Below are 22059 nucleotides of genomic sequence, written 5' to 3' on the forward strand. Positions count from 1 at the left end.
TTTTTTTTCCATATAATATCCTTTATTAAAAGAATATTTAGATTGCAAGGACAAGTAGTAGGAAGTGAGGAAATAACAGAATTTATTACCCCTGAAGCCTTAATTATATCCCACTGAGTGTATGAATTATGATACATTCTTTAAGCACATGATTACATATTTTGCCAGGGTACCCCACCTTATTCAATGCATGCAATGGATGGTGTTAAAAGAATAAATCAAGTGTATTGAATAATACTCTTTGTAGGACCGTGGTCTCATTTGCTGTAGAAGTTACAAGGTGTGTAGAGAAGAAAGCAAGGGATTTCAAAGAACTGGCCTGTGGCAGTCGAATACTACATAGGAGAACTCAGTTCTGTCCCTGTCTCTGCTTTGTGTTGCTGATCAGGGCACTTAAACCAAAATTATGGCAGGTGGCCACTAATTGTGAGACTCCTGAGGTCTGATATTCTGAAAAGCTGACTGCTCACAGTTGCCGTAAATGAGAGCTGTGAATGCTCCACACCTCTGACAGTAATGCAGTGTGGTTTACAGGAATGAGCATGCGGCTAAGAGTTAGAAGGTCCTGAGTTCTAACACTGACTGTCACTGATTTAATGTGTGGCCCAAACAAGTCTCTGTCTTTTTTCTATTTCACAAATGGGGATGATGATGCCCTTATCTCACAGGGGAGATAAATTCATTAATAGTTGACAGTCACTCAAGTAGTGCAGAGCTGAGTTCCTTAGAAAAGATCATGAAGAAATGAATAATTCAATAGTCAGTGTAGTGTTTGGAGTGTGTGCAGCAAATAAGGCAGGGTTCTCACATTGAATGATGGGGGTAAAAAGAAATAGTGAACATCTGTCTCTTTACCTGAGCACCGTTTATCCTATTACTAAATAAGACAGGTTACTGTGGGGAGAATAATATGAGATCACATAATTAAAGAGTGGGTAAAATTTTCTAAATTGGCTAAGTGGCTTAGCAGCCTAAACTCAGTTTTCAAAAGTGACTTAGGCACTTTGAAAATAATTGGGAGTGACACTACTAAGTCACTTAGGTACTTCTGATAATTTTATCCTATAATCATAATGCATACACACAAGGGAGCAGAATAAAGGTTGTACTGGCAACCTGAATGCTTGTCTTTCCTGATTTATAGGGTTTAATGAGATGCTGTCAATGTTAAGTTGTAAAACTTGAAAAAGTGGAGTGGACAGAGTATTAGAAAATATAAGTTGGGGAGCAATCATGCACTGGTGAAGGGATGGACCAGATGATCAGTAGGAGTTTTCTAACAAGTTTCTGTGATTATCTGAAGATTAGTAAAACCCTAACTTTAACCCAATAAAAATAACCATGAAAAAATTGTAGTGAGGGGTACACATGTGACTAGTAAGTACAGTAACCTGTTTCTCTTAAAATGCCATTATCATGGTTGCTGATTGCATGGAGCTTGGGAGTCAGTGGAGAAAGGTACATGGAATGTTCAAGCAGAATGGAGGCCAGTGCCAAAGGGAGTAATTGGGGCGATGAAGCAGGCTGTACTTGTGTAGAGTTATATGGGATTGAATTTCATGTGTTTTTTTTAATAGTGTGTGTGTTTTTGTTAAACTAACTACAGCATTTTAAAGAATTTTTACCCTTAAGTCACTGATACATAGTATCAATCTTAATGTCAATCAACTTCTAAGTTTTTGTCTGTGAAAGAATATATATATTTCAACCCTTTGACGTACCCTTTATATATATAGATATAAATAAATACAGGGACTATATATTTTTACCGTTTGACAAATTCTTGTTTTTAATATATTTATTAAATGTATATAGCTATATATCTACATATCTATCTATATAAAAAAAACAAGAATTTGTCAAAGGGTTGAAATGTCACAGAGAGACTTCTGTAATGAGACAAAACTGCAATTCAAGATAAACCACAAAAACAATAAATCAGTCAATGACTACATTAACAGATATCTTGGGCGGGGGAACCCCACCACTTACTGTTCTTCAGGCATGTATTTAAATCTAGACTGCTAATCTAAAAGATGCCAGTTACTTTTTATAAAGTACTGCATTCATGCTTTCAAGGATTGCAGCTCTCTTTTCTCTGTAGATTCTAGTGAAAGTCTCAAGAGAAGCATATTGGTCTTAAGAGAACATAAGAAAAAGCAGGGATCTCCTGTATAAACATCTGGGCCCTTTAGAAGAATTGATGTCATCAGCTAATAATAAATTCATATGGATTATAGTAAGGTTATGAACATAAAATGAGTGTTCAGAGGCGGAGAGAAAAGTGCCCCTTACAATCAATAAAGTATAAATCTCTTGTTAATGGAGTCTACAGGAGGGAGAGAGAATAAGTTGAGAATTAAATGTTTTAGGAATTCCTTAAAGTTTTGAAAGCAGGAGATTTGTCTGCAATTTTTTATGATGTGTTTATGAGATATTTGATTAGGTTCAGCTTCAGCCTATTATGATTATTTACTGAATGTCATCAGCACACTTAACCTTACAGAAACATAAATGAATATGGTTAGTCTCTAAGGTGCCACAAGTACTCCTTTTCTTTTTGCGAATACAGACTAACATGGCTGTTACTCTGAAACCTGTCCCAACAAGCTCTCACTCTTGATCAGACACACAGTACAGTTCAGACACATAGATACGCAGATTGAAGAATCAATCTCATAGTAGTGTAGCTATTTTAAAAATCTATTTATATTATATCTTATTTTGGGGGGGAATTATGGTCCACAAAAGCACGTGATGGAGGAGGAGGAATAAAATATATAACAAATCTTAAGTAATAGAGGGAACTGATGACCCAATCATAGACTGTGGGACATCATCAAAGGGAACATTCAAGGAAATTGTGATTTATAGATGTGGTACATAGAGCCAGCTTCTGGGACACCATATTTAAAAGGACTAAACTAGAATAGAAGAAATAACTTGTCTGATTTAAATCACCCTGGATCCTCAAAAGAAAAAATGGGGAGGGGGGAGGAAGTAAGCAATTGAAATTGCTATATGAACCATTTTCTGGTGTAAATATTATGTATATTAATAAAGGAAAAGATGAAATCACCAAATATAACAGGAAAACTGAAAAACTAAGGGTGAGTTTAAAAAGGTCAACAGGAATACAGAATGTGTGATACTCACTGAGAAAGGAATGAAAGACTACAGAAGAAAACCTAGCCCAAGCTGGGGGAATTAGTGTAACACTTAAAAATATTAATAGAAGGTAAGAAAAACAATGTGGCTAACTAAGGAAGTCATAGGAATAAAAAGTTGTGTGAAGCATGTGTAATGATGCAAAATGAAAAAGGGATAAAGAAAGTTATGAAAGAAAGCTGAAAGGGGAATAAAACTGCTTGTCAGCCAAAACAGAGATTGAAAGGAAGATTGTCCAGGTAGAACAAAAACAATACAACATTAAATACAGAAATGTTACAGACTGATGTGGAGAAAAGGAACAGCATCACTAAGTACTAGTGAAAGGAAATTTGCAGAGGAACAGGATACATGGTTTTGTAGCTGAAAAGTTTTTAAATGAGTTCTAAGTGTTCGCAAAGGGTTAGACCAGGGGTAGTTTCCAGATTAAAGTAAAATGTATGTGCTTTAAATTATGAAAAGATTCTAGGGTTAGTTAGATTACACCCCAGAAACCTGGGGCGGAAAAAAAACTTAATAGCTTAAGTACAAATCATGTGTATGTGGTTTATTCTGATTTTTTTTTAAACACTACACCACCTTAGGGCACAAGGAAATTCCAACATCCTTTAAGAAAGGAAAGAGGAAGGCAACTATAAAATCATAGAAATTAAAGACAGAAAAGAACAATTTTTAGACAGAATTGCACTTATATTTTCTGCTAGAATCTTAATTTAGTACAGCACTTTCCACAAACACTGCACATTTAAGCAAATTTAGCCAGTTTGGCACACTTTTTTCTTCAGGGGCATTAGTGAGTAATCATCAGTATTACTGCTAACATTAGACGCCAAAAAAAAAAGAAAAAAAAAAAAAAGTACAGCACTGGAAGCACGATGTGGAACTAAACAACTCTGGTTAAAGACACTTAGTACTTCCACAAGGTAACGTAAAATAACAAGTTGTTCAGCACTTTGCAGGATATAGACCTATGTAGGATATTAAAAAGAATTACAATACTTTGTGTAACCTGGAATTATATTCATTATGTGATGCCTACAAAATAATAAGAAACTATTTGAGAGAGATGTACAAGTAAAAGCACTAAAGCCAGGTAATTTTAATGAGCAGTACAAAGGACCAGATGGCAATAATATCACTGGTCATGGCATATTCGTTTTGTGGAATTCCACTTTTACACCGGTTGTTAAAATAGCAAGTGCACATAAATTAGAGTTTTTGGTCGTCTTATATTTGCATGGATTTACTGTGTAGATGAGTATTACAATGGGCCTGGGTTCTGATCCTTTACCAGTTTCATAGTTGGTAATGCCATTAACTTTAATAGAGATACTCCTGATTTATACACATGTAAGTCAAATGAGAATCAGGCCTAGTGAACAGAATAGAATTCCAAAGAGACTTTTTTATATATATAATTCAGCTTCTTCTACTATTCACTAATCTATCCCTCCTCCATTTTATTGGTTCACAAAGTTCGACATTTGGGTAAACCAAAGAAGATAGATGCTGTATATTGAAATCAATGAATAGTGCATCTCTTTGAAAAGTTTTCTTATTTTACGTGCTGAATTTAATTTTTTACAGTGACTGAAAGGAATGTGCAATATCTTACTCCTGAGGAAATTCTGCACCAAACTATTAAAAATTTGGCAGCAAAAATTGAAAATTCTGTGCACAACATTTTAAAATTATACAAAATTCTGCATATTTGTCAAAATAACCCAATATTTTGATTATTTTGGTAATTAATTTAAACTATAATACAAGATATGGAGAATAGGAGTGGGAAGCACTGGAGGAAATACCCCGACCCTCTCTGTCTAATAGTAATATAGCTAGTACTGATCCTTTTCTTCTAGTTATTAGTCAACAAATATATGCAGCCATATGCTCAGTATTACATCATAGGCAACTGAAGAGCAAGTGAAGACTGGGGAATCAAACTCACAGATTATATTGGCTATTGACCATCTACAGAAAGGTCAGTAGTAAACTGTTCATGGAGCACATTTTGATATGAAAATTCTTCAGTCCAAAAATGTAGACTAATCACAAAAGCGCCATAAGCATTCATAAGGCCATACTGTCCTTTACACCACTCTGGCAATGTAAAGGAGCCTTAAAACTTTTACACCTGTTTTACACTCCTGGGGGAATTCACAAAGACAATGGGAACAATTCACTAGGCAGGCAGGCTGCTACATTCTGCTCTGCCTGAGGGGCCAGAGCCTGCCCCATGTCTGTCTCCTCAGAAACACCCCGAAACCCTGCTTCTCCATGCTGAGTATGCCACAGTAGCAAGCAAGAGGGAGAACGTGTCTCTCTTTCATGGATGATGGCCTAGCTCCTGCCCCCAGTGGTGATTTACATCTCTACCAGCTGCTCTGGGTGCTGAAATCAACCTGCCTGCGCTGCCAGGGAGGGGCTCTTGACCGCTCTTGTGGCATCCCTTTGCTTCCCTGTCAGAAGTCATTTTTCTGCAGGGAAACAAAGGAATCTGCGGGGGCCATGAATTCTGTGCATGTGCAGTGATGCACAGTTCCCCCAGGAGCAATATCTGTGTTTGTGATAATAGGAAAATGTTATAAATTTCCCCTAAGAAGAAATGAAATCAGTAGAGGAGAGAATTTCTCTGACTTGTTGCTTCAAATAGCTAATATTTGAACAAGGGTACAAAGTATAAATTCCCTGCAGCCAAAATCCATTTTGCTTTATTGAAGAAGTGCACTTCCCCACCACAATTGCAAACTGCTACCCGAAACTATTTATTACAGTGTCAAAGCTGCAATTCTTGTCTTTGACTTTCATACCACAATCATATTAATACTCTAGTCTGTTACTGAAAATGTTCTGTAATTTTGTAATGCTTTCCTTAGCTATTAGTCTCAATGTAGTGCTTATACTTCATGGAGGAGAACTGCAGTTCTATTTATGTAAACGGTACTGGACAACACTGCAGTTTGCCTGGACTCTCTGCACCTCTGCCACTCTTAAGAAGGCAGCACACCACGCTTTTTAAGGACCCTCTCTGCCAAGAGTGCGCTCTGTTTGTCTCCTCCTCCCCTCCATCTCTCTCACATAGTGTCTCCCCATCCACTACATGCAGTTTCTTTCCTCATACCACTAGGTGGGTGGAGAGACCATGAGTGTGGAATGGAGGGAGAAGCAGAGGGGCTCTGCAAGGGAGAAATGCAGCAGTAGCTGGGAGGTAGAATCGGGGCGACAGTGGAGGGAGGGGAACCATAAGGGCACTAAATGGGGAAGTAGAAGCTCGGGGGGATAAAGGAGGGAAGGAAAAGAAGTGGAAGCGTTTTAGGGGCAGAGGAGAGACTGAGAGATCAGGGAATCTCTGCGATCTAGCTAAGGAGTGAGATGGGGAGGAGCGGCTGCAGTTGTTGGGAAGGTTGGAGATGTTGAAAGAGGTACAGCTGGTGGCCAGGGGAGGGTTGGGAGGTGAGGCATTCAGAGAGTATGGTTACAAGAGTGCAATAAGAATCTATATAGAGTAGAATTGACTGCCAGGACAAGCTGAAGTAGTAGGATGGCTGCACTTCTGGGAGTCGTGCAGCATTGCTTCTTGAAGCTGTTGCTGGCTAATTTGGCTGACGAGGAAGAAGGTGGCAGTTGGAGAAAGTATTGTGTGCCTGTTTTTAAAATGTTCAGAATATGAAGATCTTATAAAAATCCAAATAGAGATACAGTATTGGACTGGAATCTTATTAAGTTCTTAATATGTTTGAGGAATAAAAAGAAAATATCTGGGAGATAAAATAACATTTTATAAATGTTTAAAAAATTGAAATCTGTATTAACCATTTACTAGAAAACCACACTTGGCAACTGAGCTTTGCTAACAAAGTGGTGTTTTACACAACTGCATTCTTCCAGTGCTAAGCACTGCCCAGTTTCATGCAAAACTGCATCCTTACCAACAACAATGGTATAACTAACTGCATTATGATCATTGCAGAATATAACTGTAATAGTAACACTTAAATTCTTCCTCATTTATAGATCATTTAGCTTCAAAAGTATGCTTTTTTTATTTAAAAAAATCATGCTGTGGAGTGTCCCCTTCCTGATTCCAGTACTCTTTTTTTTTAAAGGGAGTCAGGTTTATTTCACACACACTCACATTCTGATTAAGCCTTTGGAAAAATCTGAAAATCTTCCTTTTCCTTATCATATTGTGGTAGTAGTATTGTCCTGAAGCAGAGACCTCAAAAGAACCTTTTGTTTTTATCTGATCTCAAAGACAAGATGAGTTTATCAGAACAAACAATGTATACAAAAGGAAGGAGCTCTGATTTAGTAGGTGAAAGTAACCTTTTTACAGATAAATTTGTTGGACTAATAACCATTCTAAGTTCATATACAGATGTTTCATCTGTAGATTGCAAAGTGCTTTACAAAGGGAGAGAAGTATATTTTACCTGCTTTACAGATAGAGAAACTGATTCACCTGGGAGTGAATTGACTTGCTTAAGGTGATGCAGAAAGCAAGTGGTGGACCTAGGAATTAGAGCCAAGCCCTGCCCACTAGACCATTACACAAAATATCTTAATTCTGGAATAATTGGAATAATGATACAGTCTGTTATAAGCAAATATTGTACTATTTTAATGTGCATGTGAATATTTATTTTGTTTGGTTATTGCCTTTTTATAAGGGAGAGGGGAGAGGAGCAATAAGTGGCAAAACGTTCATTCCTCTTCTAATTTTCCACCTAACAATGTTAACATTTTTTGGCCTTCATACTGATGTTGGAATAGGTGACATAGTTGGAGCTACAATTTTTATTGATTTTGTTTTGTGGTATTGTACAGTATTCCTCCTGCTAATGTAAGTCTGAAACTTCACCGTTCACTCACAGCCAGAAATCTACCGTGATGTCTTTCATTTTTTTCATACTGGCTTAAATCAGTTATATATTTCTATATTGAACTTTTGTTCTTTGTTAATGTTTTACTTTTAAGTATGTCATAACTTGTAGGCTTTTTAATGGGCAGGCTGAGTGATTACAAAAAATGAGAGGATGTGGATATAAAAAGAAGGCAAATAAACCTAAAATGTTGAAACCACAGACTGTAATGAAAAATGATCTGAATGGAAGGCATACGGCAATACTTATTCTGACACAAAAGGCACATACAACAAACTGGTGGGCGGGCAAGTGGCATTTGGGTTATGATATTATCTATGGTGCACAGTAAAACTGAGCTTAAAAAACAGTATAAATGAAACCATATACAGATTTGCATTTGTCCATTCATTTATTATTTTAAAATGAGGTTACAGTGAAAACTGATTTAAGTGTGCCCAAACAGAATACATTTCAGGAATGAATTATCATAGATCTTGTATGCTAAAGGTTGATATAATCAACAAAACATGATTTTGCTGTAATGCAGACAAACAAGTAGACATAATTCACCGTCTATATTTTACAAAGAATAATACTCCTGCCTTTCAAGTATCTCATTTAACACTAAATATCTGTTTCATAAATCTGGAAATGTCTCACTTATTATTGTAAATTACTTCAAAAGAGTGAATCAGGATATCTAGGCTATAGAAAGAAAAGGAGTACTTGTGGCACCCTAGAGACTAACCAATTTATTTGAGCATAGGCTTTCGTGAGCTACAGCTCACTTCATCGGATGCATAAAAATGGAAAATTCAGTGAGGATATTTTTATACACACAGACCATGAAAGGCTGAAGGTAGGCTATAGAAGTATTTGCTAAATAAATCCTACCTAGTAGGTAGCTTCCTGCAGTAGCTTTATTTTTATATCCTCAGTTTTAGTAGTTTATACATTTGCCAAGGACCCAAAATGGACTCTTACCCTTAACATGCTCAGTACAATCAGGTTTTTATATGCCTTTTGGCAGCTTTCTTCAGAAGGCAACATTATCCTGTTCCTGTTCATTGCCACCAAAAGGCTGCTGATTTTTTTTTTTTTTTTTTAGCTAATAACATTTATATCATAAATGGCCTGATTCATTTCCAGTGTTTAACCACACCTACTTTGGGCCATTTTATTAAAGCAAGTTAATGATATGCACATCCTTGACATAGTCATAAACGTCTCATGCCCTCTTCTATCCTCTGAAATTACTTTAAAGAAAGATTTTCATATGCAAATGGTCAACAGGAACAGATAGAGAACCTTAGTATTGTTAACCAAAAATTTTGTTTTCCTCTTGCTGTTGTAGATATTTGATATTTTTTAATCATGCTTTTATCCTCACAGCTCAGCTGCTTTATTTATATTTCAATGTGACGTGGTCATCCCGTGATTGTGACATCAGTGTTTGATAATGGAAATGGATATAATGTCAAAAATTTAGTTTGATTTTTCTGTAGGATTGTGATGGCGACGCAAATGGTCCAGAGTTGGTTTATATGATGGACTATCCTACAGGAGTCTGCAACTGTCCTAAAATATTTTTAGACCTGACATAGTGCTACCTTGTGAAACTCCACCTTTCCTTTACCTTGGAGGACAAATTTATAAATTTTAAAATGTTGTTATTGTAAAATGAGGGTGCAAATGCTTGTTTTAATCAGTACTTCTGAAAATTTGCCTAAATGCTTAAGGAAAACTATGAAAAACATAACAGACCATTGGATTAAACTTTCAAGTCTGATGGATTTGTAAGTTTTCTGTGTACAAAAGTCCTTTCTGATTTTCATTATCAAAAGACAATGAAACACAGCTAGGCAAGAATAGGATTTATTTACACACTGGACATACCCAAAGATAACTGTACTTTCCTCTCAGACATTGAGCAGAATAAATTCCAAGCACCACTGACTCAAAATAAAACAGTTGTCTCTTGTTTACCCTTTCACTATGGCCTCTCCTTTTCAGCTACAATTACAGAATGTGTTAAAATCAACTGAAATGCAATACCAAAGAACACATGTAAAGCATTTCCTTAATCAAATGCTGCAACTTAGAGACAAAGACTACATCAAATATTTTTTCATGCTACTGTTTCCCAATTGGTGTTTTGTTTTACTGGTTCTGGGCACAAACAGCATACCACCTGTTTTTCCTTGAGATGGTAGCATAAAAGGTTAAAGAACAAATTCACCTAGAACTACGTTTCTGATGAGCTCACTTAGTAATTGTAGCAACCACATGCTGTTTTACTGGAAGGGTGAATTTAGGATATTGTCTGATCTCTCTCTACCTCCCATGGTAAACCTTCTGTTAGCCTTGTGAATTTGGTAGTCGAAGGTGAATGATAAAACATGCCATCTCTTATTTAATGAACCTTCACAGGCTGTGAGGCTGCCAAACTGCTGCAGATTTTAATTTTTTTTTACTTCATTAAGCCACACAGAGGGACAGGTCATGACAATTATCTATTCAGTCCGAACCCCATATTGACTAAAACCTTTAAATCTATAAACCAATATGTATAATAAAACAAAGAGCTTGAGTGAAGGAAGGGACATCCTCCTTGCTCCAATTGGACTGAAGAATAACTCCAGGAAAATCAATTCAAAACAATTGAATTTTTTGAATGAGTGAAGTGAAGGAAGAAAAAAGGTTAAACTGGCCTTGTTGCAATGAATTATTTTAATATCGTTTCAATAGAATAAAAGAAACTTTTCCACCATTCTTCAACCACAAGAACACACTATGTGATAGCTGTCTCCACTTTCTGTATTGGCAATAGCTTGTTCTTAGTAACACTTTGTGGTGCCTAGTGCTTCATTCTCCAAACAGCAGTACTATATTGTCTGTCGAACAATAATTCTTTAATAATAGGCTGACCTGTATCTGCTGCTTTTATGGATTAAGACTAAGAGAATGCTAGTTTGACACCCTGCTACTCCCCCACCCCCACCAAAATGATTTACAATATAAATTGTTTTCTTTCAGTTGTGAAGTCCATGTTTTCCCCAGTGTGTCTCTGTTTTCATGAATATTTGGCAAACATTAAAAAATATTCTCTACCCCCCCACCTCCCCAAATAAACAAACTATACCAGTTGGATTATACTTCTAAGCAATCTTTTAATTTATAATAGCGTGACTGGAACATCATAGTTATTTTTTTTAAGTTTTAAGATAAGGAAATTCAGTGAAACTTAAAAAAAAATCTTATGTAAACCAAAACCAGAGAAATGGAAAGCGGCAGGTCTAGTGCAAATCATAATGGCCTGATTCAAAGACCATTAAACTCAATGAAAAGATTTCCATTGACTTAAGTGGACTTTGGATCAGGTCCATACCAAGAGGATGGAGGAAAGCTAGGTCTCCAGCCCCACCTAATAGGTGGAAGTCTCAATTTACATGCTGGCATGTAGAGTCTTCCTTGGGATAATGATTGAGGGTAGTGGTCTGTGGCATCTGGTTGAAAATTGAATGATACTCAGGTTGATGTTGGTACCTTAATGAGTGTTTCCAAACTTTCTGGTGGACAGAATTTCTTTGAACTTCTTGAAATTATTAGATGAGTATGTTGCTAGATGAAACTTTGGCTTTCCAATGGTTGCTGCCATGTTGGAGCCCTGCAGTGCGCACATAAACATCCAAGGCCAGCGCACAAAAAAAGTGTCTGCTGTGTAGTTTACCAAATCTGGTATCTTGTTGTATTGTTAGAGGGAAAATATGCTCTTTTAAAAAATAAAGGGGGAACATTTCCTAGCAGTTCCTTGCGTAGGTATTTTAGTAAAATTGATTCAGGGGCCCTAGGCTCATGCTTTTTTATTAATCTTGCACCCACTGTAGAACAAAAGTGAAGATTGAATTAATTCCAGATTTACGTATTGAATGCCCACCTTAAACATGCTGGCAGAGGTGGTGGGTACACAATGAATTTTATAAACTTACATTTAAAAAACAAATCCTTTGTGAAATATCCCTGGAACCTCCTGGTGTGCTGGAAATATCCCAGAAAAGCTTTATTCTGGTATGGAATTTACACAAATATACTCTCTTATGACTTTGAGGCTAAACAATTTATTCTGTCAATTATTCTGTCCTTGAGGTTAAGCAAAACATGATGAGATAGTAAATCTGATTCTATTGAGAAAATAATTATGAATTCCATTCTTATGGATATTCAGTATTTGGCTTGCTTTTTTATATTTTTGACTTGAACTAGTTATTTGTTCAGGTTTTGATGGTGGTTTGTTGAATGGCATTTGGTTTGTCAGACTTAATTATGACTTCTTTATAAAATGAGCTCTATTTTGCAAGCTTAATGTTTTGTCTTCTGAGATTGTTTTCTCCCTTCTGGATGTATAAAAGTTATCTGGGACTCTCAAATCACTTCAAATGCTTCTTCCCATGCAACCCCAAAATAACTGGGCTTTGTGCAGACGGCTTAGCAGGGATAGGAATGAAATTCACCTGAGATCTATGAGAAGGTACACCTCGCCCCCGATATAACGCGACCCGATATAACACAAATTCGGATATAACGCGGTAAAGCAGCGCTCTGGGGGGCGAGGCGGGGCTGCGCGGTCCGGTGGATCAGCGCGTCAGCGTGTTTGGCTCCGACATGCGGCTCTGAGCAGCATCTTAAGGGTGCTGGGCCGGGGCTGAGTGGTTGGATAAGGGGCAGAGAATCTTGGGGGGTGGTCAGGGGACAGGAAGGGTTGGATGGTTCAGAGGTTCTGGGGGCGGAGCGGTCAGGGGACGGAGGCGTTGGATAGGGCGTGGGAGTCCGGGAGGGCTTGACTGGGGGTGGGGGTGTGGATAGGGGAATAGGAGTCTGGGGGGGCAGTCAGGGGACAGAGAGGTGGGGGGGTTGGATGGGTCGGGGCTTCTGAGGGGGCAGGAAGTGACTATTAATAACGGAAATGCTCAAGGCCAAAGCAAATTCGATATAACGCAGTTTCACCTGTAACGCGGTAGGATTTTTTGGCTACTGAGGACCGCATTATATCAGGGTAGAGGTGTACTTCCATTAACTGGAAGCCAATAGGAGTTCCCCTTCATGCCATGCACAGGGTACAGAGATCCTCCCCTACATGATTGTTGGTTCAATGGGCCTACTATACAAGACTGCTGTGGACCTTAATCGGTTAAGAGAACCTTATGCAGGCTTCTAAGCAAAGGTGAGCGTTGACCATTAAGGAGGAGGATCATATTCTTTAGGACTGCCAAAAGAAAAGAACAGGAAACTTGAATTGTGATTCTAGAAAGAAAAGTTGAGGTGGGGATATGCAAAACAGAAGTTATTCAGATGATGAAAAATTGATTGTGCCCTCATCTTTGGGACAACCTTTCTGCATGTGGAACATTTAGCTATGCTTTTGTATCTGTCAGGGCTAGCAAGTCTATCTGGTGTAGCCAAAGGAACTTTAGTATATGCTACAGAAGATGTGGTAAGAATTCAGGCTATAAAACACGTCAGGCTCTTTGTCTGGGTAGGTTCCATCAAGATTCTTACATTAAAATGTCACCTAAGAGTTTGCTGCAAGTTGATTCACTGATAACGTAATTACCCAAAAATGTGAAGTCTTTGATTCTGTGAAGTATGGCACTTCTATGTAATTCCTTTAAAAGAAATCAGAATTTTGATTTTTTTGTTCGTCTCCTGTTAGATAAGATCAAATTTTCTAAAAAATCAGTTATCCTTGCCTTCACATCTGCAAGGGAAACCAACTTAAGCAAATGATTTTGTGTGTGTGCTTGATGAACCAGGTTGACTGTGCTCCTTTAATAAGAGTCATTACAAGTTCCTAATAGTCTAGAAATACCAAACTGAAAATGTTAAAAATAGGACTTCTATTGTCCCATTACCGGGTTTCTAAATCAGAGGTTGTCTTTAATTACCACTGGGGTTTTTAAATTTTTGTTCTAGGAAGTATGTAAACTAATACCTTATTAACAATGTGGTGGCAGTCAATAGATCTAGCACTAAAGCTGCATTGTAGAACACCATTCATTATTGAACACCATCATTTAAGGTAATAAGACACTAACCCCGCTATCATTTTCCCTCGTCATAAATGTTAAATGTGCCCATAGTGTGCACTTTAGAAGTTCCTTCGTTGTAATTACCTGAACCTAAAGAAGCAAGGAATTTCAAGATAAAGGGACCAAATGCACAAGTGGATTCTTCACAGTTACTGATTTTATTAAAGGCAATAAAACTTACTTGAGTATTGTTTGGAAGAAGAAAAAAAAGTGAAACAAAGTTTAAAAACCCAGCAAATAGACTGTGTTTACATATAACTGTGAATTAACTTGAAAAGTCTCAGCTTTAAATTCATTATGCTCAGCTGAATAAATACTTTAGTCTTCTTACTAGATTTAAGTAAGTTTTACATGGCAAAATTTAAGAATATTAAATTTTAGCACATAAATATATCAATACTATTAATTAAAAAATGAAAGAGACCTCTACTTTGCTTTGGGCCTGAGAGATGCTTTGTATTGCATTGCCCTATGGGGAAAAGCTTGAGCCTTGTATCCTATTTGAGATTCACAGGGGAACCAAGCCTGCATTGTTTCCTGCACCTCCAAAGGAAAGACAAGTTGAGGGAAAAATCTAGCTGAGCTCACCTCAGAGAATTTGAAAAGGGGCCAACCAGTTGCAAAGTAAAGACAGTAGTTCATTAAGACCCTGATCCAGCACAGCAGTCAAGAACAGTGTTGCCGACTTTTGCAATTTTACTGCAAGTTTCACATTTTGTGTTTTTTCTAGAAGCCTCTCAGCTGTCGTTCCCCCGCACCACCAAAAAAAAAAAGTGTCTAGCCCATATGGCAGTGGAGAAAAGCTTTAGAATATGTAAGTGCCCTATAAAGGCTCAGAAACCAGAATACAAATAAAAAGAACCAAATTTTATTAATTTATAAAAATCATGATTTTTTTTAAGCCAGTGGGGGCACTACAAGTAGTGTCATAATTTTTTGCACGTCTGATTCATGGTTTTTAAATGTTTGGGGTTGGCAATACTGTACTTATTTAATTTTATATGCATGAATATTCCCATTGGCTTCAGACAGCTCATGGTTATAATTAAGCATATGCTTAAGAGATTTGCTGGATTGGGCCTCAGATACCCCTCATTAACTGTCAGTAAAAAATGACAAGACTTGCTCTGGCTATTAGACCAAAATGGGAGAATCTGCTTGGATGTCTCAAGTGTCTGCCTAATTGAGGTCCAGATTGGTAAACGCTGAAGAGATCACTAAGAAACCGTGCTATGCCAGAGACTAATAAAACGCTTTTGCGTTAAGATACAGGATCTAATGGGTATGAACTATGAAATCTGGTCCAGAGTCCAGTTCACCTTATCCAAAGATAGTAAAACTCAGATCTGGCGTTCTCGTCCTGGAGCCATCTACAGTACCTGTAGAGACAGGTTTTTAGAAATACCTGTGTGAACGAGAAGTGAAGTAAAGTTTTCACGTCTATGATGTTTGAAAACTGGGGAAGATACTTATTAAAATATAGTTTGGGCATCACTGACAGCCTGAAACTGTTTCATACAGACCTGCCATGAAATTACATAATCATTAATTTACTTTAATTTCCAGCTTCAAATAAAATATTTTATGGTGTAAATATTCCATGCATAAAAATATGTTGCATTAGGATAGTGCTATCATTTAAAAAGAAACACATTACTTTTAAAATGGACAAATCAAACTTCCAATGTCAAATTAATAATAATGAAAAAAATCCCAGAAGTATTAACGTTTTAAAAAGCAGAAAGAGGTATTAAAAAATCACCCTCCCACAAGAGTATACATAGCTCTCCATTCTAACCCAAGAAACATATTAGCTATCCTCATCCCTTTCCTTCGTAGTGTTTGTTAGTACTCTGATTTTGTCTTTATTAGGCCTCAGTCTTGCAAAGACTTAGCATATGATATGTTTAACGTCAGCAGGACTACACATGTTTGAAGTTAAGGGCTTGTCTGCACTACCATGCCACATTGGCTCAGCTGCATCCGATGTAACACATCTGGTGAAGACATACTATTTCAACAAGAGAGCACACTCCTGTCGGTGTAATTACTCCACCACTTCAAGTCAATATAACTTATGTCACTCGGGGGTGTTTTTTCACACCCCTGAGCAACGTAAGTTACATCGACTTAAGTGTTAGTGCAGACAAGCCCTGAGTCTTTGCAGGAAGTCTAGGCAGATTGCTGCATTTATGCAGAGCTCTACTGACTTCAGTTGGGCCCTGCTGCAGAGGCTTCAGTCCGTTTGCACATTGTATATTGCAGAATTGGGGCCTAGGTTTGCAAACTGTTCTGGGCAGGGACTGTCTCTGCCTGTGTGTTTGTATAATACCAAGTTCAAAGGGGCCCAGAATTCACTGGAGCCCTTTGAGCTATTGTGATGCAAATGATAATACTGTACTATACTATACCTCCATCTCTCAATATAGTAATTTAAAGAAGGATAAAATGTTCCTGTTTTAAAATCTGTTCAACCTAATTAAAAATTGCTTATTATCACAGTGCAAGCCTTCAACATGTGGAAAAAAATCACCTACTGTAGAAAAAGCAGAACATGAAGAAAACTCCCTTTCAGATAGTTTTATCAACACGCTTTAGCTTCTTACCTCTGTGGCTGCCACAAGCATATGCAGCCGTGGCCTACTTAATTCTTCCAATTACTTTAACAGTTTTTCTAAAAGGCTTTAAGGTTGCTATGTGAAAAATTGTTCTTCCACACTGTACTCAGTAAAAACATAGCTCTTGGTTCATCTAGTTTCCTCTGTTGTAGCATCTTCTACTGTATCTTGACTTGATTAGTTTCAGCAATCTGTTTTAAAAGGCAGGTTTGTTTCCTTGCCATCTAAGCGTTTGCTCTGCTTTAAATTTTCACAGCATCTGCAGAATGGAAATGGAAGAGTTTCATACAGTTTTGTCAATGCTTTTTTTAGTTTTATAAATTCAACAATCAAGATAAAACTTGGTGCCTTCTTCTTACTTTTTTGGCAGCATTCGTAATATTGTACCTTTTGACTTCTACAATCTCTCTACTTTCCTGGCAAACAGATTTTTTTCTCGGCTATTATTAAACAAAATCTTCTCTTCAGAATAACTCTCAAGTAATTGTATTGTATTTTCTAGTGCCACTACTTTACTTTACATTTTATTCTAGTTTGGTTTCCTATTGATGCTCTGTTTATTGCAACACTTTAGCTTTCTTACCAATTTTGTGGGAAACTTTGAGTAGTCACACTAATGAATTCTTAGGGAAAAAAGTCTCTCAGTTACTGGTCAAATTTCAGGGCCTTCAAAATTAACTTATCCAATTTTTACAGAATGTCTCCATTTAAATTTTGGAAAGTTTAGGGGTTGAGAACAATGCTTTTGTTTTCAAGTGAAATAGTCCTGAAGACTGAAGTCCTTTCTCTATTGTATCCACAGCTAAAGGGACATTCTGGGTACTAATCAGCAGTACAGGTTACCTCACAACTCACTCCCAATGTGCTTCAAACTTGTCATCGAGGGACCACCTAGTGGGGAGAGCGTAATTCAATCTCAATGTCTGTTCAACCCCTGAGTCTGCTGGAACTACTAACAAGGTTGCCAGTTGTGATGGCCATCTCGATGTGGACACCTGCCCACTGGAAACTGGACTGAGACTAATTCACTTCTCATAAGCCATCCAGGAATCAGATGGTTACAGTTTGGGTTGTTACTAAACGTAGTATGTCCCTGTGAAGCCATCTTATATTTGTAATGTAAAACTCCCACAACACTATGAAATTGAGTCACATACACAAACTTTTCGAGAGTGGAGCAGACAGAGGGTGCTCTACAATTCAAGAATGTTAACCTGGTCCCTGTATGTGCTCCTGGATTTAGTTCTACAGGGCTCTGAACCAGTTTATGCTGTATTTTAATAATTTTACTTTGTTCCCATAGGTAGGATTTTCTAAAGCACTTAAGTGATTTAAAAACACAGATATCATAGTTTTTTTAGGTGCCTTTGAAAATTCTACCGTTAGCCTTGTGGCATCTCTTCCTTTGTAAATTATCAACTTTGGATTTATTTCCTCATATCAGTAGTTTTTTGCTGTCTATAGTATCTGCCTAAAAACCTGTTGCCATTGGAATTGAAGAAACAGTTACCCTAATATGTTTAATATTTTCTAATAATGTCACATTGAATTTAGAAAATTAGGATTAGATTAACTTTTTTAGTTATTTAGTTAATCTTTCTATATTCATAAAACACAAGGACAGTATACTGTCATTTTGTCAAACTTATATGATATCCTTCCTCCCCAGCCCAACTCTGGCAAACAAAGTCTTTCAGTAAAAAGAAAATCAATGCTGTCATCTAAAGGTTTCTATAAAAATTTTAAAATTATGTTTAGAAATAAAATTACTTGAAATTGCCGTTGATTTTTTTTGTAAATTCTCAGTTGCTGTCACAAAACCCCTCATGATGCCACTTTTATCAAATAAACCCAATAATTAGCGGATTTTTTGTAAGAATAATGATTTTGTGAATTAGTTAAAACATTACAAGGACTAAAGAGATTATTCCCTCCAACTTTTAAAGGGAAACTGAAGACATGTTCAAGCAAAGAATAGAATTTCACTTTTTATGGTAGGAGAAAAGGTGAAATCACTAGGTGAAAAAGTGTGAGATCACTGTTATAGACATCAAACGTGTAAATTGTATATGGAGAGTTGTGTACCTGTGGAATCCAAAACAATGCCTCTCAATATAATTGTAGCATCACATGTGGCTATTACATAAAGAATGACTCTAATCAATACAATCCATGCATATAGTTGCAATTGTTCCTATTCCTAGAATAGCAACTATAAAACCATTTTTCAGGAAGATGCTTTCACTTTTACTTTCACATAGTTCTTTACTATGCAATCACCTTGCATTTATATAGTGCCTTTCATCCTGAAGGATCCCAAAGGGATTTACAGTGAGGTATTTTTCTCTCTCTGTCTCTCATATTCATTTAATGTGCCTTTATTTATGCTGTACACACACACTTCATCCACTCCTGAAATGAATATTAATTGTAACCGGGTACAAATTTTATTCAAGAAGTGTGAAATTCACCTTACTAAAGCCCTTTTTGCTGGACCAGCTAAGACGCAAATGGTGCAGAGGGCAAGGTTTGATTTACCAGCATTTGAATGAATTTAATTACAAGTGAATAACCAGGGAATTTAAGTACACAGACTGTAATTACCCAAGTCAGAATTTGGCCAGAATACTTGTGAAAAATGCCATGGGATCTTTCATAAATACGAATGGTTAGGACCTCTGTGTTTCTCTTCTCATTTGAAAGATGACACCTCCAGCAGTACATCATTCCCAAATACAAAGCCTAGTCATTAGTTCAGTACTGACTTGAAGGGAAAAACGTCACATACTCCAGTCCTAACTGTGTTAATACACCAATACAACAATGGAAGAGGATAAAATAAATTTAGATTCTATGATTAAATGAACTGGATAGTTCAGAAATAAGGTAGCACAGCATTCTAGCCATTCATCATTTGATAAATCCAGATTAGTCATATCTCCTTATTGAGTGGTAAAAAGGAATTGAGGTGGGGAGCCATGCTCCCTTGTGTAGCCTCATATTGCATGTTTGAAGGGGCTTGTGCCTCTAACAGTGACTTTTTGAAGAGTGTTCTGGGTTTACTGGCTGATGAGCTTCCTACATTCTGTAGGGCTACATCACAGGAAACAACTTTTGTGTAGGAAACAACCATTTGGTATGTTCACTGCCCCCTTGTGTCATCACAATATCTGATGGTAGTGGCTGCACTTGTGGGACATCAGTGCTGGCTTCTCTTAAATATTGCAAATTTGCCATATTCGCTAGCAGTCAATGAGAAAATGTGTTTTGGTAAAATCAAAAAAAAAAAAAGGGAAGAAAATTCAAAGCCTTTTAAAATGACATACTGTGTGTGTTGCGTATTTTTTATTTCCTTTAGCAGATAGTATATGTGTGCAAAATTAACCATTCTATTTATATGTACGTATAAATGTGTGTGTATTTGGAGGTGTGCACACTAGAAATAACTACAGTTGAATTTTTCAGTGATTAGACATGAAATTAACATGTTGTAAGAGCCCATTCTTACAAGGGATTAATCATCACAGCAATTACAAGAAATAGAACTTCACTTTACTACCATATAGTATAGAAGCTGTGAAAAACAGGATCTTCCATATTTTGATCTACAACTGGTCCAGAATTCCATAAACAAGCCTAGTGAGTAGGTCTTACTGTCAAGGGGCCCTGCTCTGCACAGCTTCATAGGGTAATAAAATTAGATTATATTTCTTCCAATTCCCTTTCTAGAGCATAATCTCTGGTTTTTGATGTCAAATAATCAGTAAAACTGAGAGAGCTGAGCATTTGAGATGTACCTCTTTCTCTCTTTTTTTTCAGGACTTGTTATTTAAGTGTTGCATTTTTTTTTAAATCATGATTAGACATTCAAATATAGCACTTAATTTAATTAATTCACTGTGAGACTAGTTCCATGCCAATGATTGTTTCAGTGCTTACGTGCTGAAATAAGAGCACAGGAAATCAAATGGGCATTTTTTTCATTATAAAAATAACAAAAATACAGGATGGTTCGATGAGGAAAACAAAATATTAAAGCATAAATTTAAAATTAATCAAAATTACTATATTATACATGTATAATTTAGCTAAATTTACATTTCAGTGGGAATCTTAGTTTTTGAGTTTCCTGACTTTTGATAATTAAAATTTTCAACCTAATTGGTGTATTGGAGTTTTTGTTTAATAAGCAGTATTTAATAAAGTGTTAGTCATCTGCAGCTTTTTCCGTGATTATTATGGCCTGTATATAAGTAAAATATTGGTGCTTTTGGGTGGAATTTATATGATATATTATGATAAAAATGCTGGATTAGTTGCTTTAGTTTGTTTCAGAATGCAGCAGGAAACAGCTGTTAGTTTATTACCAACTTTCTTTGGGATTATATGGTAGGGACAGGGGAAAAGAGTGAGCATTTGAAGACTGATTAATTACGTGGAGCAGTGTAATATACGTTAAGCCTTCATTTGATCTCTTCACAAGGAGATGAATTGTACAAATTGAAAGGATTCTACCCTCCCACCCCTCCCCCCAAGGAGAATCTGAGAGAATTACTGTTAGAGCTCCACGGTCAAATTCTTCTAGTGATGATGCTGGCTAATGTCAGTGTTGTAAATGCTGTCTGAGGACCCTGAGGTGGGCAGTTCCTCAGGGTGGGGAAGCCCCAGGGACAGTGATCACCACCTCTCCTGTACCTTAGGAGGAAGGGAAAGAGGCAGTGGAACATATGGTATGTCTACACAGCAGCTGGGATTGTTCTTCCCAACACGAGTAGACAGACATGCATTAGCTCTGCTTGAGCTAGTCTGCTAAAATAGCAATATAACCACAGTGGGATGAGCTAGCTGCCCAAGTACGTATGCACGCAAATAATTGAATGGGATTGTATTGGGGCAGCTAGCTTGGTCTGCCTGTGCTGCTGCAGCCATACAACTATTTTTAGCATGCTAGCTTGAGCAGAGCTAGCGCATGTCTGTCTTCCTGCACTGCACTTCCTGCACACTTCCTTCTAGCTGCTGTGTACAGATACCCATTGAGGGAAGGGCAGCTGAAAAAGTGTGTGTTGCTGGCTGAAAATGGGATGTGGACAAGATGTGGTTTTATTTAGTGCATCCCTTCAGCAGCCCTGGTCATCAAGTAAAGCTGCATGACCTAACAGGATCCCCAAAGGAAGGTGGCTTTGGAAACTCTTCCTTCAGGATGAATTCCTCCAGTGTCATGAGGAGTTCTGGTTGGCTAATAAAGATGCATGTGAATCTGGCTCCTGAACTTCTCTAATTAAAAATGTGCTCCTTTATAAGTTACCGTTGTGAAGAAAA

The 22059-nt window shown here is 37.1% G+C and overlaps 1 protein-coding gene across 9 annotated transcripts in view; it reads left to right on the forward strand.

Annotated features, from left to right (window-relative positions):
- Positions 1 to 22059, forward strand: part of COMMD10 (COMM domain containing 10) — a 160515-nt gene that overhangs the window by 68540 nt on the left and 69916 nt on the right. Inside the window, exon 6 of one of the 9 annotated variants that reach the window (XM_073344760.1) lies at positions 17543 to 21684. The exons of the other annotated variants lie outside the window; for them this stretch is intronic. Within the exon in view, the coding sequence (XP_073200861.1) occupies positions 17543 to 17566 (24 nt within the window). The 3' untranslated portion in view covers positions 17567 to 21684. Of the gene's footprint in view, positions 1 to 17542; positions 21685 to 22059 lie in introns of those variants that run through there. 9 annotated transcript variants of the gene reach the window in all.

This window comes from Lepidochelys kempii, chromosome 5 (genome assembly GCF_965140265.1).
Source record: "Lepidochelys kempii isolate rLepKem1 chromosome 5, rLepKem1.hap2, whole genome shotgun sequence".
Taxonomy (NCBI): domain Eukaryota; kingdom Metazoa; phylum Chordata; order Testudines; family Cheloniidae; genus Lepidochelys; species Lepidochelys kempii.